Source organism: Quercus lobata, chromosome 9, assembly GCF_001633185.2.
Source record: "Quercus lobata isolate SW786 chromosome 9, ValleyOak3.0 Primary Assembly, whole genome shotgun sequence".
In the NCBI taxonomy this organism is placed as follows: Eukaryota; Viridiplantae; Streptophyta; class Magnoliopsida; order Fagales; family Fagaceae; genus Quercus; species Quercus lobata.
This window is the reverse complement of record NC_044912.1, coordinates 38,403,958-38,428,983: the sequence shown is the minus strand read 5'-3', so window position 1 is coordinate 38,428,983 and position 25,026 is coordinate 38,403,958. Positions and strand designations below refer to the sequence as shown.

Sequence of the window (25,026 nt, the reverse complement as noted above, 5' to 3'; positions counted from 1 at the left end):
TTTTGCCAAGTGTTAATTTACTCCAAGCATATGGTTTGAGGGGCCAGACATGGCCAAGGTTTTGTTTAAAATTTGAACGAGTAATGAAGAATGTTAATTTACCCAAGGCATGCGGTCTGAGGAACCAGACATAACCAAGGTTCTGTTTAACATTTCCAACAAATAACTAAGAATATTAATTTACTCAAGGTATATGGCCTGAGGAACCAGGCATGACCAAGGTTCTGTTTAATATTCCAACAAGTAATCAAGAATATTAATTTACTCAAGGCATGTGGTCTGAGGAACCAGACATAACCAAGGTTCTATTTAACATTTCCAACAAATAACTAAGAATATTAATTTACTCAAGGTATGTGGCCTGAGGAACCAGGCATGATCAAGGTTTTATTTAATATTCAAACAAGTAACCAAGAATATTAATTTACCTAAGGTGTATGGTCCGAGGAACTAGGCATGACCAAGAATATTAATTTTCCCAAGGTATGTGATTCGAGGAACCAGGCATGACCAAGGTTGTATTTAATATTCAAACAAGTAACCAAGAATTATAATTTACCCAAGGTATGCAATCCGAAGATATTCAAACAAGTAACCAAGAATATTAATTTACCCAAAATATGTAGTCCGAGGAACAAGGCATGACCAAGGTTCTGTTTAATATTCAAACAAGTAGTTAACACAACACATAATGTTATAAATGAAAACATGGCAGAGCTGTCTTTCATTAATAATAGTATCTTCACAGGTTATTTACATTCTAGTGTTGCAGTACAACATTTTCATCCAGATCTTTTAGGAAGTATGCCCCTATGCTTACTACCGAGGTAATACAGTATGGCCCTTCCCAATTGGGCCCTAACTTCCCCCATGTTGGGTTTTTTATAGTATCCACAACCTTTCTCAATACCAAGTCCCTAGGGGCCAATGGTCTTAACTTTACACTTGAATCATACCCCTGTTTGAGCTTCTACTGATAGTATGCTAATTGAACCATAGCATTTTCCCCCCATTCTTTAACTAGGTCTAGGCTCTTTTCTAGTAGGCTGTCATTGCTATCTAGAGCAAATAAGCTAGTCCTCAGTGTTGGGAATCCAGCCTCTAAAGGAATCACAGCCTCAACCCCATAAGTCATTGAAAATGGGGCCTCCCTCGTTGACCTATGAGGGGTAGTTCGATATGTCCAGAGAACATGCGGAAGCTCATCCACCCATTTGCCATTTGCATCATCCAACCTCTTCTTGAGTCCATTCACTATGACCTTATTAATAGTCTTGACTTGTCCATTCCCCTAAGGATAAGGTAGAGTGGAATACCTATTCGTGATACCCAATTCACAACAGTACCTTCTGAAAGCCTTGCTATCAAACTAAAGTCTATTGTCTGAGATGAAGGTATGAGGAATCCCAAACCGAGTGACAATGTTCTTTCACACAAACTTTTTGGCATCTACGTCCCTAATGTTTGCCAGTGGCTCAACTTCAACCCACTTGATAAAGTAATCAGTGCCGACCAAAAGCCATCTCCTGTTTTTTGCTGCTTTGGGGAAGGGCCCCACAATGTCCAAGCCCCATTGAGCAAAGGCTAGGAACAAGACAGAGGATTAAGAAAGCCCTCTGGCTAATGAATGTTGGGAGAAAATATCTGACATTGGTCACATTTTTTCACGTATTCTTATGCTTCCCATTGTATATTGGGCCACCAACATCCCTAAGTAAGGGCCCTATAAGGATTTGCCTCCTATATAGCTTCCACAAATCCCTTCGTGCAACTCTTCTAAAAGTGGCTTCACTACTTTAGGATGGATGCATAGCAAATATGGCCCAGAAAAAGAGCGCTTATATAACTTTTGGTCTAGGACAACCAAAATCGAGGAGCCTTTCTTTGCACTTTGTCAGCCTCCCCCTTTTTCTTAAGCAAGATGTCATCTTTAAGTAATAGGACAATAGGATCCATCCAGCTAGATCTAACCCTAAGTTGATGAATCTGGACCTTCTCCCTCTTCATCTTGGTAGGCTTACGAAGATCCTCAACCAGGATAACTTGAGGTAGACTCTGCACTGAAGAGGTTGCAAGAGTGGCAAGAGAATCAGCATGCATATTTTTGCTTCTAGGGATTTGATGTAAGGAAAAAGAGTCAAATCCTAATTGCAAGTGCCTAGCCTGGTTCAAGTATTCGTGCATTCTCACATCCCTAGTTTCCATTTCTCCTTTTACTTGGCCTACAACCAACCTCAAATCTGAAAATATCTCCATTGTTCTTCCTTCCATTTTCTAAACCATAGTCATTTCCACCAACAAAGCCTCGTACTCAGCCTCATTGTTCGTGGCTGAGAAGCCCAGTCTTAAGACGCAATTTGTGTTTCCTCAGTATCTCAAAAATATTCCTAAGGTTATCTATATGCTCGACTCTACTTTACTCTTTACCATCGTATCATCTATATACACCTCAATATTTTTGCCCAACTGAGGCTCAAACATCCTGGTCATCATTCTCTGGTAAGTAGACCCTGTATTTTTCAATCCGAAGGGCATTACTTTGTAGTGGTAATTCCCAATAGGTGTAAGAAAAACAATCTTTTCCTGATCATCCAAAACTAACAGTATCTAATAATAACCCTAAAAGGCGTCCAAAAAGCTCATCCGAGGATGGCATACAGTTGCGTCCATAAATTGGTCTATCCAAGGCAGGGAGAAGAGGTATTTTGGGCAAGTTTTATTTAAATCTGTAAAGTCTACACATACTCGCCACTTCCCAGTTTTCTTTTTCGCCATCATTGTGTTGGCCAGCCACTCAGGGTAGAATACCTCATTTAAGGCCCCAACCCACTTGAGCTTAATTACTTCCCCCTTGACAATATCAAAGTGTTCCCTAGATGAGCGTCGAGGTGGTTGCTTCTTGGGGATAGCAGATGGATTGACGTTTAAACAATGCTAAATGAAATTTAAAGCCACCTCAGAGGCATTGTAGGCGCTCCACACAAATACATCAATATTTTTCTAAGAATATCCATCAGCTCTTACTTCTTCCAAGGAGGCAGCTGAACTCCGACTTGAAAGAACTTCTCCTCATCATCGCCAATAATAACTTTTTCCAATTGCTCGTATTTAGCTCATTTTGCCACTGCCCTTATAGACAACAATGGCACCTTTGATTGCTATAAGTCTCGCCCCACAGAGGCTGAGGTCTCACCCCAGATTTGATGTCTAATTGCGGCCACCATGCATTGCCTGGCCATAGATTGACTCCCTACCAGCTCCTCAACCCGATCCCCAGATGGATACTTCACCTTTAGGTGTATGGTGGAAGGTACGACTCCTATGGCGTGAAGCCAAGGCATTACCACAATAACAGTGTAGGGGGAGTAGGCATCTACCATAATGAAGTTCACCTTCACGACCTCTGTCCCTGTTTGAATAGGTAGTCGGATTTTGCCTTTTGGAAAGACAATCTTCCTGTTAAACCCTATTAGAGGGGAATCATAGCAAGTTAGGTCTCGGACCTCAGCTTCAGTCCCCTAAATAGGTCAGGGTAAATGATCTCTGTTCCACTGCCCTAATCTATCAACACTCTCTTCACATCGTACCCATCTATCCTGAGGGAGACCACTAGGGCATCATCATGTGGTTGCAAGGTCCCAACCTTGTCTTCATCCGAAAAGCTCAAAGCCAGCCGAACTTCCATTCTACTCTTCTTTGGATCAGGGGACAAGCCATTTGTAGATGGCCGAGCTATAGACATCACTCGAGATGGCTGAGAACTAGTCCTTCCCAAAGTAGCAAGAATGACACTAATTGTACCTAAAGGTGGTCTTGTGGAAGCATCTCTCTGAGCCCTCGACCTTGCCTGACCACACTATCCGTTGGGTTGATACAGGAATTGCTTTAACTTTCCTGCCTTAACCAATTGCTCCAGGTGGCTCCACAAAGTCCCACAATCCTCAGTAGTATGCCCTTATTCTTAGTGGTACTGGCAATGAAGACTTTGGTTGTGCTTCGTGGGGTCTTCCCCATCCTGTTTGGCCATTGAAAGTATGGCTCATTCTTGATTTTTTTCAGGATTTGGTGTACTGGCTCTTGGAACACAGTACTGACTACCTGAGTAGTAGTAGATCTAGAATTTCCCATAAAATCTCTTTAAGGTCAGTTGTTATTGTACTTATCCGACCTGAGATCCCTTCTATCCTAAGGGACCACCTTAACCTTCCCCTTTCCTTACTGCTAGTCCTCCTTGACCTGCTTATACTCATCAATACGGTCCATGAATTGATGCACACTCTTAACTGGTTTCCTGGTCAAAGACTTTCTCAAATCGTGCTCAGCGAGCAAGCCAACCTTGAAAGTCCTTATAGCCAGGTCATCAAAATTCTTATCTATTTTATTGAACTTCTCCCAATACCTGTCAGAATACGTTTTTAGAGTCTCCCCCTTTTGGATGGTCATAGATAATAAGGAATCTAAAGGCCGAGGAACCCTACTGCAAGTAACGAAATGAGCGCCAAAGGCCCTAGTGAGCTCCTTGAAAGAGCTAATAGAACCTTCTTTTAGACCGTCGAACCATCTCATCGCCATGGGCCCCAAACTGGATGGGAACACTTTGCACATCAAGGCTTCATTCTAGGAGTAAACAACCATTCTCTGGTTAAAGTGACTATATAAGGTTCGTTCCAACACAAGGTCCATTCTGCCATTATACATGGTGAATATTGGCTGAGTAAAACGCCAAGGAAGCTTTCCCCCCTTCAATTCTACATGTAAACGATGATTTAGAAGAGCCCTGCTCATGGCATCATTGTCTAGACCTTTGCAAGATGGACTCTTACTCCTCCACTTGTAATGACGATCCTCATCATATGAAAAAGACTCACTGAGAGGAGTCCTGGACCTAGGCTTGTAGCTACCATCTCCATCGTCATCAAAAGAAAGGTCAGAACCTGAGGGAGTCCTTCTCCCTCGCTCACGGCGTAGCCTTCTGCAAAGACGGTCAATCTCCAACTGCATGCTTCTGGTATTCTCCTCATGAGAGATGTAACTCCTACCTCAAGACTGGCTCTTACTAATATGCGCGGTGTGCACACTAACCTTGCGGTCCCTTCTTCGCTTAAGGTTGAGGAATTGATCTTAACGTTGGGAACCAACAGACTCCTCCCGATCTTGCCCTGATCCTATCATGGTTGGAGGTTGAACTCACTAAGGCTCAAACTTCCCCACAGACAGTGCCAATTGTAGGGGCGGGTTTTGGTTCCTAAGCCTAAAAGATGAAGGGATTAAAACCCAAAGAGCCCAATATAATGAATTTGTAGAGAGTAGGCTTAAAAGCTAGGCTTTCAATGGATCAAACAACACGCATAGTGAATTAAAGATAGTAAGAAAGTAAAGGAAGACAAGCTCTGTGCAAAGAAAACCTTCCTTGGAAAAATCCGAGGAGATTGGTCTTTATATATATTTATTTTAAACATGGATACAATTTCAATTCTTGTTGCTACAGTGTTTTCTCCACAGATTTTTTGATCCCTTCTCCCTAAAGAGTCTCTTACATTATATAGTTCTTTTTAGATGATCTTGGCCCTCCATTTGTTGATCGTCTAGGCCACTACTTGAGTGTTTGTCCCATCAGACACCTTCTTAAACCCCTTATCAGTTGCAGCAGCCAAGGCAGTATTGTTTAGAGGTCTTTTCCACATAAATGTAGTCAAGAGGTTAGGTGGGATGCATTAAATATGGTGGCAGCCACCATCCCTTTAGTCATGTCAGTGCTAACCCCTTCTTTGAAGCTCTTTCTCTACAGGATGACCTCCTCTGGTAACGTGCCACTGATGTGGCCTTACTGTTCGAGGATGTGACCTCCTCGACATGATAATGGCCCCCTCGGCCATGGGTATGACACATGGCGCAATTACCTTATTTAAATTCCTATATCCCACAATAATAATAATAATAATAATAATAATAATAATAATTATTATAATAATTCAAGAACTTATGTTCCAAATCTAAAAATCCCTCAAAGTTTAAAACCTAACCCTAATGTTAAAATCTCTCAAATTCCCACCAAAAAAAATCAAGAATTAATAAAAATTGACAAAATATTGAAATAATGAGCTAAATTACAATTTGGGGAGGGATCAATTACGTCAACAAGAAAGAAAAGTCGGGCTGGGGCGCGATCAAGAAAAAATTCCGAAGTTTCCATCAAGATTTAGCCGGAATCTAGCAACAACGCAGCTACAATTATAAGCAAAGGTAATTGAACAACCCTTGGTTGCTTCAAATATATCTAACAGGTTTAACTTAGAGTGATTTGAAACGATTTTTTTTTTTTTTTTTTTTTGGCTATATATAAGGAATTTAAGGTGAAAATGAACACTCTTTTTAATTTTATTTTATTTTTAGTCATTCTACAAACACAATAAAAATTCATGACATTTCTAAATTACCCTATTATCTCACACATGGGTTATTAAAAAAAATTAATTGTAAATTGTAATAACCCATTATGAGATGATAGACTAATTTGAGAATATTATGAATTTTTACTCTATTTCTAATTTTATTGATTTTCTTTATAAGCAAGGAAACACCACGCGCAAGGCAAGAGGGAAGGACAATAATGCCCAAAAACATGTCGTAATCACCATTGTCACAAGCTTGTTCATTACTCTAACATCCACAAACAGTTATGGTGGCTACAAACACAAATGACCCATGGAACAAGTCAAGTCAACCAAAGTGGATTCATCTCTGACCAAACCACAGAACATGTATTTGGGCTTATAACCCCACACGTGCATGCATCTATAAAGTGAATTTGCTTGAAAAACGTGGCTATGACCTCGTAGCCATATGGTTTACCAATCAGGATAACGAGACCATAGTAATATTCAAAAGCATTTCATATATTCTGGAAGAATCGAAATCATGTATTACTTCTTTGAGGAAGCTTCGTAGCAAAGAGAAAAAATATTCCACTACAAACCGTCAGATATGACTTCAATATGTGTAAAAACGTTGCAATATATATAGTACCATGTGATGTAAAATGTTACATTTTATCTTTGAAACACAAACACAAACACAAACATGAATGGTAAGAGAGTAGGGAATGAAGCGAAGGGAAATAGCAATGAAGTAAGGTATAGAGGGATTCGTAGAAGACCATGGGGTAAATTTGCAGCAGAGATACGTGACCCTTCAAGAAATGGAGCAAGACTATGGTTAGGGACATTTGATACAGCTGAAGAAGCAGCAAGAGCATATGATCGAGCCGCCTTCGGTTTTCGAGGTCATTTAGCTATCCTCAACTTCCCAAATGAGTACCAATATCAAAATCCCAGCTCTTCTTCTTCAAATTCAAGAACTTTTCCTTCCTCATCTTCTTCTTCAGCTCGTGGCAAGAGTTTTGGCAAAGTGGGTTCATCTACTGGACAAGAAGGGGAGGTTATAGAGTTTGAATATTTGGACAATAAGTTGTTGGATGAGCTTCTGGAAACACATGCGGATATAGGCAAAGGGTTTGGCAACTGAAAATATATCATTGGTTCATTAAGAAAAGGACATGTCTTTTTTTGGCCAATGTATGACTGATGTTTTTTCTGTTTGCTTGTTTGTTTTTTATTCACCTGTTATGTATATATATGTGTGTGTGAGAGAATTTGGTAGTTTATTCTCAGATTCCACCCTTTTACAGGGTTTTCTTCCCCTCCTCTTCCTCTTTTGGATTTTTTTTTTTTTTTTAATTTTTTAATTTCATTTCGTCCTAGTAAAAAATGCCTCTTTTTCTCAGTATACAGGGTTCTCTCTCTCTCTCTCTCTCTCTCTCTCTCTCCCTGTTTTTTTTTAAAAGGTCAAAGAACAAAAACTCAGGGCACAATCAGGTTTTGGTTAGACTTCAAATTGACTGAATTTATCAGTCTTAGGATAGCTTCAAGTTCTGTAACTTTTAGCCCAATTTTATTGACCGGAGTGTGCCTCAGTGCCTTTACAGCTGTACCAACAGCTATTTCTTATTTAACTTATTTGTTTATGTACACTTTTTTTTTAACTTAATTTCTTTCTTTTAGGTATAACAATACTTTACAACAAGAAGAGTTAGAAAAAACCGCATCCAAAGGAGCCTGATACATGGATGCGTACAAGCTAGAGATACTTCAACCAATGACTTCTAATAAAAAAAATTTTAATATTTTTTTTATAAGGAAAAAAAAAAGGAGAATAAGACATCTGCTTCCTTCTAAACAACATAATTTGAATCGTTGAGCTGCTTAGATCAAAACAACAGACGGCCAAAAGTGATGCCATACAAGAACAGAAGTCAAGCAGACCATTACATGGGCCTTGGAAATGATATTCTTTCTTTTACCGTTATGTGCCGGTTATATCAAAACGATAATAGCTACCTAAACAAAGATAAAAGATATAAACTATGACTAATATTATATATGCACTAGTAAGGCTCTAATTTGACAATGCAAAGAGCACTCAGAACAAGTGATAGTCTCATAATTTGCCCAAACATACATGTCAAACCCCACATAATTCAGAAGGAAATAAGATAACCACAGTATATAGCACTACTATGTTACAAATGGTATAGCCAATCCACTTGATTATGGTACACTACAAAGTACCAAAACAAAACAAAAAAAAGTTACTGTTTGTTAATTTTTTGAAATTTAACCAAGTTTCACTTTCTCTTTGTTTTGTTTTCAATATCAAGAAGTTCTTCCAACAACTTGTCATCCAAATACTCAAACTCAAGAACCTGTTTCTCAAATTGCTCACTCCTAGTTCTTTCCATATTCTGGAATGTTGATGATGAAGATGGGGAATTGGAAGATGGTGACAATGATAAGGATGATGTCATCGATGTGGGAGGAGGGGATTCAACTTGGGGTAAACGATGTTCATCAGGGAAGTTAAGAATGGCCGAGTGACCCCTCATTGCAAAGGCAGCACGATCATAAGCTCGAGCAGCCTCCTCTGCCGTGTTGAAAGTCCCAAGCCACACGCGGCCTCCATGCTTAGTCGAGTCACGAATCTCTGCTGCGTATTTTCCCCATGGCCGCCTTCTTACTCCCCGGTATCGCACATCTTTTTCTCCATTTTTCAACTTCTCCTTGGAGTCTTCTTCCATATGGTGGTATATGGACTATGGTCAAGCTGGCTGAGTCGTCTTAACATTTATACTGGGTGGAAAATGGACCTTTTTTTTTTTTTTTGATACAGGTGGAAAATGGACCTAGCTTGGCAAAAATGTGGAAGTTGACGTAACATTGGGTGCAAAATTTTGTAACGTGCTAAAGAACTCTTTGATGGAGTTTGAAATATAGGTGCAACGTATGTGTAATCAAGGATATTATGGTTTTTTAAAGGGGCTACTTTTTGTGCAGGTTTATCTGTTTGGAATTCTTATTATTTATGTGTATCAGTGTATCTAATATTCTTCTAAAAGCAAGTTCAAAGCAATCAGGTTCATCAGCTTCCCTATTTCTCATCATGTTAATGTCGTTCATTACTTAAAAAATATGGATAACAAATTAATTATAATAGGATAGAATAGGTAAGGTCATGCAATTTTGTCAACCTAATTCATTATCACATTTACATTGTTACTTTTGCTAACTTATTACCACTAACTAGGGTGCAAATATAAAATATATGATGTTGGATTTGGATTTGAAAGGGACAAAATTCAATTTAAGTATGTGTTAGGATTATTGTAAAGCTAGATCATTTAGCTAATGTAAATCTATAGATCATTAATTTGATGTCAATGGCATGTTTTGAGGTTGATGGTGAGGTCATAGGCTTACGCATTATATTTCACCAGCAGGATTGCATTGTCTATGGGTTATGGCACTCACAGCTATTGAAGGAAAAATATATAAAGTAGAAAACAAAAACACTATACAGTAATGAAAACAGGAAACCACAATAAAGAAAAAGGATTGTCATATCAATTCATGTAGTGCATGTCACAAGGCCACCACTAATTCCTAAAAAGCCCAACACATCAATCCCAGCCTGGACGACCCACAATAATTTAGATTGATAACTGAGGTATCCATTTTGTTCCGCTATTTCTGGAGTATGGGATTTGGCATGTAGCAAACTAGGGTGGTGCGGGCTGAACAATTGTAAAGCCTACCGACGAAAAGGGAAAGCCATTTTAACTTTTAAGAGCATTAGCATTGAGTGCGCTAAAACACCCAAAATGCTATTTTAGCATACCAAACAGCAAAAAGTGGCTTCATTCGGCGTACCGTTTGCTAAAAAATTTCACTCTACTCCAGTAGCTGATTAGTGTAGCATCTGCCCCTTTTTTCTTTTCTTCTCTCTCTCTCAATTTGTCTCAAAATATTACCAAAGTTTTATTTATTTATTTTTTTTTGCGGTGGTGTTGAGATCAGCTAAGATCAATGGTGTTTTGTTATGGGTTTTCTTTGGTGGTGGCATTAAGATTAGCAGTGGTTTGCTATGGGTTGCAGCGGTGGTTGTGGGGGTAGTTCTTGGCTGTGGGTTTATCTAATGGGTTGTGGCAGTGGTTTTTGTGGTGGTTGTGGTCATGGTTTTTTTTCACTGTTGCTGTGGGTTTGTTTTTGTTAAAATTATTTTATATTATTTTAATGGCTTGTATGCTAAAATAACAGATGAGATAAAAGGTGTATTGTTAAATAATGCACTAAAATAGCAAAAGTGGGTTTTTTGATGGGCTAAAATAGCATTTTTTTTTAGCACATCAGATGCTAACGCTAAGTATGCACCAATACCAACATATAAACATGTCAATTGATGACCAACACAGTACTGGTAAACTCCATTATCTTCGAATAAGATATCTAAGTTCAAATTTTGATTACACCAAAAATTAATTAGTGTCTTGGTCTAATGATAAAGAATAATTATCATAGAACATATATCATATATTCAAATCTATCATATCTCAATTGGTAAAATCTATTGTCCTCGAATAAGAAATTTGGAATTCAAACATCTTCTGCACCAAAAACCTCTTAACAAGATGATAAGAGATCATGAAGTGGACGTGATAAATTGAAATTTTATCATGTCTATCAGAAATCTATCCTGAATATAAAAATAAAAAAACAACAACAATAATAATAATAATAAAAAGGAATAGTAAGGTCTTAGCAACAAAAGTTCTGCTGAAGGTGGTGATATTGATACAAAATGGACATGTTTGGACTGGTGGTGGGTAATGGTCGTTATCATTATAACTCAGACAAGCCCTTCAAGCTAGTTTATTTTAATCAGTAATATGCACATGTTCAAACGGCCTGATTGAATAACATTAAAGTAGCTAATAATATGCGTAGTAAATTATGTCGGCCCTATTACTGATTTTACAGATTAATTTTGGTTTTTCTCTTGGGGCTCGGGTTAAATCAATGTCCAAATCTATAGGTTTTCGAATGGGTGCCTACTCAATCTTTAAGGATATTCTATCATACTTTGTCTTCTGATTGTGCACTTCTATATAAAACAAAATAATTGGTCTTTGTTTCACATATTGCTTCTCCCCCAACAACTGTCACATTGGAAGCCTCAATGAGGGGTAGGTCGTCCTACTAGTCTAGAATTTCTAGATATAGTCAAGCAAAAACCTCGTATTGGCTAAGAAATAAGATAGATCTAATTTCCTATACATGGTGATTCATTAGAGATGTCATTAAGGCCAAGCTTTCCATATACAAACATGTACAATTTTGATTTTGATAATTCTATAGTTACAATAAGAGAGTGATTTTGAACCCTAGATGGCTGGATGTCTGTTAAAAATACAAGGAGGAGTTAGTTGAGTTACAAAGCTCTTGACCAAGCATATGCATAAAATTAGGCAAAAGAAAAATCACCTGAAAGTGCAGCTAAGTTTTTCAGTCATTTGTGTAAACTATAAAGAATATACAGCAAAAGACAATCTATTTTAGGAACGAAACAATGATAACGAGATTATCTTTCAGAAGTTTGAGTTGCATGTGGAATCAACTACGATTCCATAAAGCTCCCAAAAGGTAAAAAGAGCTAAATCGAGAATTTCTATTGCTAGCTCATACAATAAAATCTATCAAAGAATGGAAAGCAAGGAATTGTTCCCAATAGTTTACCAATGCATACTAGCCACTAATTTAAATTAATGCTTGGTAGGTAGTATTTGACATTTTCATCCTCAATCACAATTATAAAACATATACTAGCTCTTTTCACCTACAAGCCCAATTATTGGGCTAGTTCCCTCGAAACATAGCTGATTCAGGAATAATGCTCGGGCCCAGATGGGAAAGTCATCATGGAAACAAAGTTATAATTATGGGGTTTTCCACTGGTGTTATAAAAATAAAAAATAATAATAAAAAAACCCTCCCCCAATAGAATTAGTTTCCCTGGCATCTTGCCAATGCTTCCTCAGTATCTGAACTACCATGTCATAATGAATAACACAGTGCAGGAATGACAGTGCCATGGATTATATTCACAACTCATGATGATCAATTTTACCTGATTTATTATATTAACATTACTCATCAAAAAATAAATAAATAAAAAGATACAGATTAACATTGTCGGCATAGTTACAGGTATTCATTTCACCAGTGTTTTGCATCAGCATTATTAACTAGTAGGGAGTCCAAAAAATCCACATCATCCCCACTCCACAAAAGTATTTCTTGCCAAGGTCAGCACCTAGGCACCTATGGCAGCATCTTTGACAACAACAATTTACTCCACATTAATTAACTAACATCTATTTAATGAAAAAAGAATAAAGAATCTCACCAAAAGATATACGAAACTAACCAATCACATGCAATTTGTCATCTACAACAACCAAGCTTTAGTACCAAAATTTTGAGGCTAGTTATGGATCCTCGACAAACTAATTATGGTCAGTCACATGTCATCTAAATAACATAAAATACAAACAATAGCTCAGCAAGTTATGATCTAAATAGAAGAGTATCATCTTGGAGACAGAATTCGATTTTAAGGCGTAACATGCAATTATAAGTACAGCTTAAAAAAACCTAATCTATAAACACAAAATGACGAACAATAGCTCTGCAAATTATGATCTAAATATAAAGAGAATCATCTTGGAGATGGAATCCACCTTTTCAGTGTAACATGTAATTACAAGTGAAACTTCAAATGCCTAATCTATAGATACAAATGATTAACATCGCTGGCAGTGTTTAGCATGATAGTTATTACCTAGTTGGGAGTCCAAAAACTCCACATCATCCCCACACTACAAAAGTATATCTTGCCAAGGTCAGCACCTAGATTCCTATGGCAAGCATCTTTGACAAAAACAATTTACTCTTCACATTAATTAACTAGCATCTATTTATTGCGAAAAGAATCTCAACAAACTATATACATCATTATTCAAGTGAAAACACATTTAATTTGTCATCTACAACTACCAAGCTTTAGTCTTCTCAAAAAAGAAAAAAGAAAAAAACTACCAAGCTTTACTACCAATATTTTTGGGCCAGTTATGTATCCTCAACAACAAACTAATCAAGGCTGACCGACAAAAAAGACAAACAATAGCTTTGCAAATTATGCTCTAAGAACAAGAGTTTCATCTTGGAGACGGAATCCACCTTTTCAGTGTAACATGCAATTACAAGTAAAACTTAAAAATGTCTAATCTATAGATACAAAATGATTAACATCGTCAAAATAGTTACAAGTATGCATCTCACTAGTATTTTGCATGAGCATTATTACCTAGTTGGGAGTCCAAAAAGTCCAAAACATCCCCACACTATAAAAGTAGACTTGCCAAGGTTGGCACCTAGGAACCTATTGCCCACGCATCTCTGATAACACTAATTTATGCTTCACATTAATTAACATTTTTTATGGTGATGATGTGGAACCTCACCAAGGCAGGGTCCTTTAGACCCACCCCAGGAGAGTAAACCATAGATGCACAACCCCACCCGCTAGAACCGTGTATTAGGTAATCCAAGAGAACTCATAGTATGGATCAAACCCAGGATGTTTAGGTCTCCAACTCATCCCAAGCCTCCAACCACAAGGCTACACCCTGAAAGATAACAAACATCTATTTATTGAAGAAAAAAAAAGAATAGTAACAAACCCTATACGTCACTATCCAAGGACAATCACATGTGATTTGTTATCTCTACAACAACCAAGTTTTAGTAACAAATTTTGGGGTCGGTTATGAACCTTGAACAGACTAATCAAGTTCAACCAAGTCATTTAAATAACAAAAAAGACAAACAATAGATCTGCTAATTATGATCTAAAAAGAAAATTATCATGTTGGAGGTGGAAGCTGCCTTTTTCAGTATGACATGAAATTTCAAGTGAAGCTTAAAAATGCCTAATCTATAGATTAAAACGAACTAAGTGTGCGTTTGGAGTAGCTTTTTGCTAATTTGCTGAAAGTTGGTAAAAGTACAATAGTACCAAGATAATGTGAGGTTTTAAAAAGCTATATATAAGCAAATAAAAGTCTAATAAGCTCTACCGAAAAAGCCAAACCAAACACACTAAGCTATTAGTGAACAAAGCGCTAACACATTGATAGATTTGAGTGAGATCTTTTGTAGACTTGTCAAACAAGATATTCTACATGCAAAGCAACTTTAATAATGCCAATCGCTAACACATTGATAGCTTTGAGTGAGATATTTTATAGTCTTGTCAAACAAGATATTCTACATGCAAAGCAAATTTGATAACGCCAATTTACTATTCTTTACATGTGTTAACTAATAAAAGATAAAGAAAATTGTTTATTGAAAAAATAAAAAAGATGAATTTCAAAAAGCAATGGATATCACTTTCCAAGGAAAAATAAAATCACATACAATTGATAATCTAAATAACCAAAAAAGCACAATCAGTGATGTGAATTCTAACAATGAAAAAGAATATAACGTGCCTATGAGGAATCTTGTAGTCACAAAACTCATCTGTACATCACATGCAATATGCATTAATTTAAAAAGCACATAAGAAACAGATACTAAATGACTTATAGATCATTTAAGGAGGAAAGGACTAACCTCAAGATTGGTCTGCTTGTGACTTATTTTGGAGTTCAGACTGCTAAAGAAGGCATCTTTTATTCTTCTGCTTCAGGAAAATTTCAATGAAGTTAACTTTGTTCCATTAGGGTTCCCTTTCATATTTCTCCTTGTAACCTAGCTAAAAATAGAAGGAACAAAAAAATAAATAAAAGATTATCAGCAGCTGAAACTCATTATGCAGATTGTAATTGTACAGGAATGTTAAAGCCTTTAATATAGTTGAACAAAAGAAGAATCCTGTTAAAGCATAATCTGATTATTGTATAAAGAGCAAGACAAAGAAGATATTTGACTAAAATATTACTGCTATCCACCACTTTTTTTATAAGTAACATAAAAATTATTAAAAGCACTATTCTTATAAGTAGTATGTATACAACAGAATAGCAAAGAAAAAACAGAAAGAAGCAAAGAGATATAATAACAATACAAAGGGCGAGAGATTATAGACTAAAAGGCAAAGCATCTATAAATTTCATGAAAGAAGTCGTGGAGAAATTATGGAATTTGGAACTCCACTGGTAAAGGGTGTTCAGAAAGAGGAACTTACGGTGAAGCAAGGATAATTCCCCTCAAAAGTATGGAGAGTCCTCTCTTTCCAAATGCACTACATGCAACATAAAGAACCTGTTCCCAATGCTTCCCCACTTCTTAGATCGCCAAATGTCTCCTTCCAAGACTCCAACATAGCAAGTACTAAACTGGGCATTACACACATGACACGAAATAGGCATAGTAATAGATACCATCATACCACAGGTCCATAGCAATAGGGCAATGTAGAAGAAGATGGTCCACAGACTCCATTGGACTTACTATACAACATCAGCCCACAATCATAATTTCCTTCTATTATAAATTATCCGTTGTCAAAAATTTTCTTACTGCTACAGTCCACATGAAGAAAGTCACTCTTAGGTAGGCTCTACCTCTCCAAATATACTGCCAAGGAAAGGGGACAGACCGTGCATTCCCTAAACTAACCACTCGTAAAAGAAACTTCTTACCTGAAAACCTTTCTTTGCTGATGAGAACCACACCAATCCATCACTTCCCCGTTTGGACAACCTCCATTGCACAAAAGGTCATCAAAAAAGTGTTCCAGCAATACTATCTCCCAATCTTGAGTTTCTCTAATGAAAAGCAACTTTTCAATGCAACCGACCATTAACTGACTCCATATAACCTCAGGATATTCGTTTCTGAAAATTCAATTGCTAGTCCAATGATCCTTCCAACACAAAATTTTAGAGCCATCTCCCACAGCATCTAAGAGGCAAATTTATTCCAACCATTTACTTAATATATTTCCACAAACCAACCCATAAGGAGCTTTGGCAATGCCAGAACACCAATCACCCATACCAGTATCATATTTGTGATCAATCACTTTCCTCCACAATGAGTCCCTTTCTACCACATAATGCCACAATCATTTACTATGAAAGGCTTAGTTAAAAATGAGGTTCTTCATTCTCTAATACCCAAATGCCCACTTTGGATCAGGCTACACATTGTAGACCTTCACCATATGGAACTGATGCTCATCCCCAATAAAACCCCATAAGAAATCCCTTTGTATTGTTTTCAATTTATTATCCACACTAACAGGTATGGAAACAAATACAACCAAAAAGTAGGGAGAATGAAGAGCGTACTCTTAATTAGTGTAAGGCATCCTCCCTTTGATAGATAAAGTTTCTTCCACCTGCCAATCTCTTTTCCATCTTCTCTATTATGCCATCCCATATATTGCTAGCTTTAAAATGAGCCCCAAGAGGGAGTCCCAAATATTTCATTTAAAGAGAAGAGAACTTAAAAAGCCCAGAGTGTTAGCCAAGACCTCTGCCTCTGTGACCATCCCTACAGGCACCATCTCTTTTTTGGTAAAATTTATCCTCATACCATATATTGCCTCAAACCATAACATAATACATTTCAAATGGTGAATCTTATTGACATCTGCATCACACAGAAAAAAAAATCAAAATATCATTGGCAAAAGGCAAGTGTCATTTCATCAAAGCCTTAGTATTTCCTAAAGACATAGAAAAACCATCTATAAAACCCCTTGCCTTCTCCTTAGTCATCAACCTACTAAAAGTCTCCACAACTAGTACGAAAAACAATAGGGAAAGAGGGCCACCTCGACATATTCCTCTACGGCTGTCAAAGAAAAAATTTGGATTTCCATTGACAAAAACAGAAAAGCAAAACAGTAGAGATGCAAAAAGCCTTGCTCCTTGATCCCAATTGACAAAATTAACTATGCTGAGTAGGCGCTGGAAATACGCAGGAAGCCCAAATTTTATGAGGGAAAAAATAAGAGTAATAAAGTGCACCCATATATCACTAAAAAAGAACATCAGCAAAAGCCACAAAAAGCACATGCACCTGGTATTAAAACCCCCAACCACCCCCTCCCTTCCCCCAACACCCACGCAGCCCCCCCCCCCCCCCCCCCCCACAAACCAAAAAATAATAATAATAATAAAAAGAATGAACACACTTGTGCACCCACCCACACACCTCCCCCCTTTCTCCCCTCCTTCAAATCTATTTTATTTTCAGTCCAAAATATTCTTTAAACCAACATCACAGTCCTTGCATCCTAAAAACCACAAAAACACGCATGTACCAGGTTTTAACCCCCCTCCCTCAAGGAAAAAATATAATAAAAAACAAAAATAAAAAGAATGAACACACTTGTGCACTGACTCACAAATCTCACCCCCCCCCCCCCCCCCCCCCCCCCCCCCCCCCCCCCCCTCTTTTCCTTTCTCCCCTCCAAATCTTTGAACTTTGTTTTGGCTTTACAAGTGATGCCAGTTTACCTAGTCTGAAATAGCAGCACAGCACTTGCATCCCAATGTTTCAGCAAGTCAGCTAATGTTCCTAGCAAGAAAAGAACTCAAGACACTGATAAACGTAATGGGATCTAAGAGGGATTATTGATAGAAAACATGCAATAGATTACAATTAGGCATAAATAATGACAACTCAAAAGGTAACAAGATCTGCAATGGGGTTAGACTCATTCAAATGATATTTCCCTAAATATCATTGGCACTGCTGAAACATACAACATGAACTCATGTATACTGCCAAATGGCAAAAACTGCATATAGTGAGAGAACCAATACTCAAGCAACTAGAGACATAAATAAAAATAAATAAATAAATAAAATCAAAGACAATTTACAGATGAGTCTCAACAGTCAGATCAGTAAAATGATGCTGATGCAGAACATTAAGTTGCCAACAACACTTTCCGCCACCTCACACTTTGAGTGGTATCATGTTAAAATCACCACCACACTGTACACATCCCCATTCCCACCACCAAAACACCAATACCACCTGATTTCAACTAGGGCCAACACCATGACCAACTCTTCTATGGCCTTCGCCAAGGTTTCTGGTCCATGCACATCACATGTTCTTTGCATGGTAGTGGTCAACAATGATATCTAGTTTTCATTTTAACTTCCAAATGAGATATTGTACATTAGTCAACCACCAAACACAATAAATTCTTATAAATATTTAATTTCAAAACATTTTCAATTCTCATGACAATAACTCTTACAGACTTCATGACCTAAAAACCTAAGTTAGGATCTTTCTCTTTTTTTTTTTTTTTGGATAAGGAAAACAAAATTTCTGTATCTATAAGGTGTACTAGGGTAAGTATGCCCCTCCATTCACTGTTGGATTGCATTAAACGAATTAAAACCTATATCCAAATCAAGCCTACAGAGATAGTATTTTTATGTTTGTCCAACAAATAAGAATGCTCAAATTGTGATGCAGACCAATGTTGAATAAAGCAAAAAAAATTGTTTGTTTTTCCCACTAATAATAAGGTAATTGTTAGCTCAGGAGGTATAAAGTATGATGTAAAAACAGTTTCTTAACACAATTATTTAACAATTTTTTTATAGCTCTCATTAAAACATTGTACCAAATTTCAAGAAGCACAGATATTTGTAAATCAAACCTACAATTATAGATAGTAAGAACTTAAAATCTGATGATGATGAAAAAGCTAATCAATTCCATTATAAAATAATAAAAAAATAAAAATTTAAAAATGAATTATAACAAGTTGTAGAATGATAGTACCATTGAAAAAATGCATAACAAGAAATCATTAAGACATGCTTAGCTAGCCTCAATATATGACTTCATAGTAAACATGGTCCCCTTCCTCAATTTTCCCACATCCAGATTGCATAATTTGTTCCCAATAAAGTACTGCAGTAAAGTAAATACAACATCAAAATCTTAATGTCGTCATTGCATGCCAGACAAGAATGTACATTAATGCAATGATTTCCTTTGTTCCAATCAAAGCATCTGTCACAATGACCTCACAATGACAATAGCAATTATATACATCAATGTATCATCTAAAACATTTGGCAGACCAGAACACATCATATGGTATTAAAAGAAAATATCCGTACACTTTCTACATTCCTCAAGTAACTACCGGGACAAGGACACTGAAAAAAAATAAAAAGGCCCCAGTCCATGTTCATATCTGATTTTGTTACAAAATTTGATTGAAGAAAAAGAATCAACTGGTACCATCATATTGTTGTCCCAAAGGCAGGTAACCACCCACTGCAAGATTTACAATTGTTTCCTTTTCTTCTCCAAATAAAAGTGATTCCGTTGGAAGTTCAAGATTGCCCAAAGGAGATGCCGAAAACCAATCTCTGGCCAAAGGACAGGTGTTGAGTACAAGTAACAGTATGCACTCTGCCAGAGAAGAAAATTACTTAAGCGAGTCTCACCAGAAGTACGGATTAAGATATCAGGATCAGGTGCAACTGACACATACATATGCTTTTCAATATCTATTAATTTAATAAGGTTCTCCCTTTCATGCTTTTCAATACATTCAAGTCCTATTAAGCCATACCCAGATCCACTTGCATTCAGTAAACTAATCTCCTCCCACTTTTCTTCACATGCTTTTTCTACGGCATGCACAATCTCATTGGTCGAATTGTAGGCAACACATATTGACAAGACCGCCTTGGAGTTATTGGCAGTGACCACCATTGCCCTCTCTGCTGCCAATCTGACAGGTTCACTCAACAATTTTAGGTCCCCCAAAAAGTGCACCCTAACTCCATAGCGATTTACTATGCTCTCTTCCTCCATCAACCCTTCAATTTTTTCCTGCATCAGATCCATCAAAGATTGAACTTCTTCAGGACATCGTTTGAAATTATCAATGCTGAAGGCATAAATTGTTACATATCTCACACCCATCTCATAGCAGTACTTAAGCATGGACATGAGAGCCAAAAATCCAACTCTATGTCCAGTCCCTTCAATCATATTCTGCTTTTTTGCATATCTACGATTTCCATCCATGATGTATGCAATATGTTCAGGAATGGGACCAACAGAGAGTACACGAAAAGTACATTTGCGGAGGAAAGTAACAAAGTTCTCAAAGATCCAATTTATTCTACTCCTACCATCTTTCTTCATTATAGAACCTTGTATAAGCACTAAATCTCCCAAAAGGACCTGTCAATACAAAATCAAAATTCAGTTTAATTTGGTTAAAAGAGCAAAGTTACATAATCAGAAAGCCCACACAAATAAATTTGTATAAATTAATACGCCAAATATGGCAGTGCGTATTGGCTGTTAATTACAAATTTACAAGAGCTCACTAGCTGTTTAGAGACCTATGATCAGACTAAAAAAACATTCTTTATAAGAGGTACCGCATTTTCTATGATCGGGGGAGCTGCTTGAGCAAGATAATATAGACAAGCTACCAAGCTTGATAAATAAGTCAAAAAGCAACTTGAGTATTTTAGAGAAAGGGAAAGTCTGAGCGCCATGTGTAGCAGCTACAAACTATATATGCATTACACATTTCTTGTTCCAATTTACGTGGAAAACAAGCCATCTACCATTGCTGAGTCATGCAAAAATCACACATAATTTGACCTAGAACATGACCCAAACCATGATACTATAAACAAAAGACAAACTAAGTAATTAAAATATGGACAACCTTGAACTAACACTCTCCCAACGCATCAAAACATTATTAGCAAGAACAACAACTCAACATTTTACCGATTCGAGCCAATAGCAGAAGAATAAGAAAAAAAGAGAATATACTCAAACTAAATGCAACAAACATCATAAGCAAAGAACAACCAACCCTCACATTAAACTAGACAAACCAATATGCACCTTTACACGAATCCAATCAAATTGGATACAGGCCAATTATAAATTGCACAAACTCAACCAAAACAGATAGAATAGTAGACATGGAAAAATCGAAAATTACAATAAAAATAAACTACAAGAAACTCAACACCGACAAGCGTAAATGAAAATGACAGTATCAATCATTCCGATTCTTGGAATCAAAATGAGAATAAATTAAAGAACAAATCCGACTAAGCAATTGCTAACTCAGGCATCAAATTAATATCACAAATTCGAATCGTGCAAAGCGCGAAGACCCCAAAAAAAAAAAAATCATCTAAAGTAAATGACAGATATACAGCAATTGCACAAAATCAGATACAAAATGTGTGGCATACTATACTTGTACTCGGATTTGGCTTTGGCGCAGTTTGAATCAAATATATAGAGAAAACTAGTCCAAATTAAAATACATGAATATCAGAATATGTAAAATCTAAAATGGAACTGGGTTGCACAACCGTAGGAAAAAGTGTAATACCTGAGATGGGGAGGAGGAAGGAACGGCGAGCGATGTCACGGAGGAGACCACCGTGTCAGTGGCTGTCGGAGGGAGGCGGCTTGGGCTTGGGTCTGTTCAGTCACTCTCTCTGGGTTTCTGAATCTTACATATCAGATTTCAAATGGAGTTTTCATTTGAATTTTGTAACCGGTCAGTTTGTTTCTTACGTGTAAATTCACTTTTGTGATTTCGCGCGTGCGACGCTCATCTTTTTTTCGGTTTAGTTACTTATCTTAAATTGAGGTTTACACTTTTTCTTACAAAATTGCCATTTAAACTACTAATATGGTCAGAAATGTCATAAGGCTAAATAAAATATTTATATATTAAAAAAAAAAAAAAAGATGAACCAGTACCGCAAAATTAAAAGAAAATAGATATTAAAGAGACTAAAAAAAAAATTAAAAAAAGAGTTTGTTCGATGGGAGGATATTACCAATTACCAAAGTCAAGTAGATGAGTGGATTCGAAATGGCTCTAGATCTAAACTCTAGAGTGGCGATAGAAAAGAAGAATGGCCAAGATTTGCTTTCTCTCCCCACTGGCCAAATCTCTTTTTGACAGTCTCTTCTTTTTTCCCTATAAAGGCATAATAGTTACAAGATAAAAAAGAGATGAGAAGAAAGTTCTTTTTTAAAAAATTTATTAGAGAATTTGGTTTATAATTTGTTGTAAAGGAAAAAAAAAGTTTAGTAATTGAATAAGTGGAAAACATGGTTGGCAAATTAAAAACAATTTTTTAGGAGTGAAATATGGTAAATCTAATCAGTTAAAAAAAGGGGAAAAATGATTTTGTTAATTAAAAAAAGTTGAAAATCGTTCAATCAAAAAAAAAAAAAAAAGTGGAAAGTTATCCAAAAAAAATTGGAAAACTAACATGAGAGAGACATATGGATGTTTGAAAAAAAAGTGTTTTTCTTTTTTTAATTTAGTTAAAAATTAGAAGTTTTTAAATTACCAATTTTACATGTTTAATCCTATAATTTAAGCCTTAGAAACTAATGAGTTTGAAGATATTTTGGGCATCTAAATTGAGGAATCCAAACAGGAGAAACCCCTTAAATAGTAGTATAGAAAAATAAAATGCTAGGCCATTAAAAAAAAAGTCAGATCATTATTTCATTAACTACATAAGCAACACTACTAATAGAAGTAAATTTAAGAGTAATTTACCCAAGTTTGACATTTTAGGTTTTTTTTTTTTTTTTAGTTGAGGTTATTTTAAATATCACACAATGAAATATTCTAAGAATTAAAAGATATGTTTAAGTGAGAGAATACCGGAATAAGTGTATTTTTTTTTTTTTTTCCATTTCTAAAATGAAATTGCTCGATTTCAAAGTTTAAGGGGAATTATGATATTAGAAATATTGGGCCAAGTCAAAACCCAACTGGAATATGCCAAATAGTGAGTCTAATCTAGCTTATTGCCAAAAAGTTGTATTTCTTAGTATCGTACCCTTTAGTTATCTATATAAAGGGCTAAGGGTTCATTTGTGAAATTGATAAAATTTTTCACTTATATGTGGTGTTATATATATAGCCAAAATTTAGAGAAAATCCAATTAGATTCTACAATTGAAGTCCAATTTTGTGCTATATGTCCTAAATTATTTATTTTAGAGAAAATTTTATTTCTTAATTTTAGAGTCAAATGTGGAACCATATCATAAATATTCATTCAAGTAAGTTATTAAGTATAAAAACCAAAGAGTTTAGAATTAATAAACTGTAAAAAGAAAGTGCTTCACAAAAACAAAAATTAAGAAGTAATAAAAAAAATTAAAATAAAAAAATGGATAATTTACCTTTTCTACTTAATAATATTCTTACAAAACTTTTTAAAGAGTTAACAAAATATAAGAATAACTATCAATAATATTTAAATTATACTATGTTATCTTTTAAGTATATCCATGCATATGCATGGGGTTACAAACTAGTAAAAAAAAACACACAGAAACATATCTTCTTATTTCTCATCAATTTCATCAAAACATTTAGTTTGTAGATATTGTGTATTTTGTTCTTGTAACAAATACCACCATTGAGTTTCAATAATACAAATCTTGGGGATTTTGAATTTTTCAACATATGAACTTCCCCACACATAAAACATAAAGAAAAGGGAAACAGCAAAGTGCTTCTTTTTTTTTTTCTTTTTTTTGTTCCTTTAAAAAAAAAACAAATTAATAATTATGGTAGTTATTATAATATATTTATTGTGATTGTATTTTGTATATAATGAAACTCAAGGTTGGCTTTATAGTATGGACAAACAAGATGGTCACTTAAGGCCTCTAAGGTTGTGTTTGGGAGTGAATTTAAAGTCAACTTATTTTATTATTTATCTTATTTTTGTTACTATTCATGGATTTCACTGCACTTTTTGGTACTATTTACAAGTCTCACTGTACTATTTTAGCTAGTTTTTATTTTTATTTATAATACTTTCAACAACAAAAAAAATCAGTTGCAGTTAAATAAGTTGTCCCAAATGAACTCCAAGTAAAAAATAAAAAATAAAAAATAAAATCCCTAAATTTTAACTAATAAAGTTATTTCTTTTATCGTAATAGTATTAATTAAGCCAAAATATTAGTTAATAAATAAAATAATATTTTTTTATCAAACGAAAAGAAGAAAAAAAATGCTACACCTACAACATTTTCACAATAAATTTTAAATGGCAGGTTGCTTCCAACTATTATTGAGTGTGAAAAAAAAAAGTAATTTCAATGGTGGGTTCAAATTAAAACCAATAAAAATTTAACACCTACAATTTATAGAGAAAATATTGTAGATGTAATATTTCTAAAAATAAATATATAAAAAAAAAATGCTACATACGCAAAAAATTTCACAACATATTTCACAATAGCTGAGTTAGCAAGCTTTTACTAGTTCATATTAAGGTCCATTACTAACATCACTTTTTCATTTACCATTATCAATTTTCCACGTCAACAATTGTGAAAAGTTTTATCACATTTTTTGTGTCTATAAACTTTCTATAAAAAAAAAAAAAAAAATTCTACGTGGTTCTACATGTTTAGTAAAACAAGAATGCACAAATTTTAATTAGTAATTTGCATCTAAACAAAATTAAAGAATAGAGTTTAAGTAATATTTAATTATTTTTTAAAAAATCATATTTAAATATATAAAATGCCTCAA

General features: G+C 35.6%; 3 protein-coding genes across 5 annotated transcripts; 1 reads left to right on the top strand and 2 right to left on the bottom strand.

Moving 5' to 3' along the window:
• The first annotated feature begins 7,008 nt into the window (after positions 1 to 7,008).
• On the top strand, positions 7,009 to 7,699 carry LOC115960932 (ethylene-responsive transcription factor ERF098-like). The gene has a single exon (XM_031079967.1). The coding sequence runs from the start codon at positions 7,081 to 7,083 to the stop codon at positions 7,522 to 7,524; it is 444 nt and encodes a 147-aa protein (XP_030935827.1). The 5' UTR covers positions 7,009 to 7,080; the 3' UTR covers positions 7,525 to 7,699.
• A 984-nt stretch (positions 7,700 to 8,683) lies between these two features.
• On the bottom strand, positions 8,684 to 9,133 carry LOC115961709 (ethylene-responsive transcription factor ERF098-like). Its single transcript, XM_031080638.1, has one exon. It carries the CDS (start codon positions 9,131 to 9,133, stop codon positions 8,684 to 8,686), a length of 450 nt encoding a protein of 149 aa, XP_030936498.1.
• A 4,059-nt stretch (positions 9,134 to 13,192) lies between these two features.
• Positions 13,193 to 22,039, bottom strand: LOC115962105 (dehydrodolichyl diphosphate synthase 6-like). 3 transcript variants are annotated; one of them, XR_004085355.1, is made up of 4 exons: positions 21,829 to 22,039; positions 19,686 to 20,642; positions 15,069 to 15,210; positions 13,193 to 14,077 (listed from the first exon to the last, which is right to left on the bottom strand). XR_004085355.1 is itself a non-coding variant. In XM_031080979.1 (3 exons), the coding sequence occupies exon 2, from the start codon at positions 20,601 to 20,603 to the stop codon at positions 19,731 to 19,733; it is 873 nt and encodes a 290-aa protein (XP_030936839.1). In that variant the 5' UTR covers positions 20,604 to 20,642; positions 21,829 to 22,039; the 3' UTR covers positions 19,218 to 19,349; positions 19,686 to 19,730. The 3 variants fall into 3 exon arrangements, 2 of the variants coding, with proteins under 2 accessions (XP_030936839.1, XP_030936838.1); XM_031080979.1 differs by lacking the exons at positions 13,193 to 14,077; positions 15,069 to 15,210 and adding an exon at positions 19,218 to 19,349; XM_031080978.1 differs by lacking the exons at positions 13,193 to 14,077; positions 15,069 to 15,210 and having other exon boundaries at positions 19,365 to 20,642; positions 21,829 to 22,038.
• Positions 22,040 to 25,026: the final 2,987 nt, after the last annotated feature.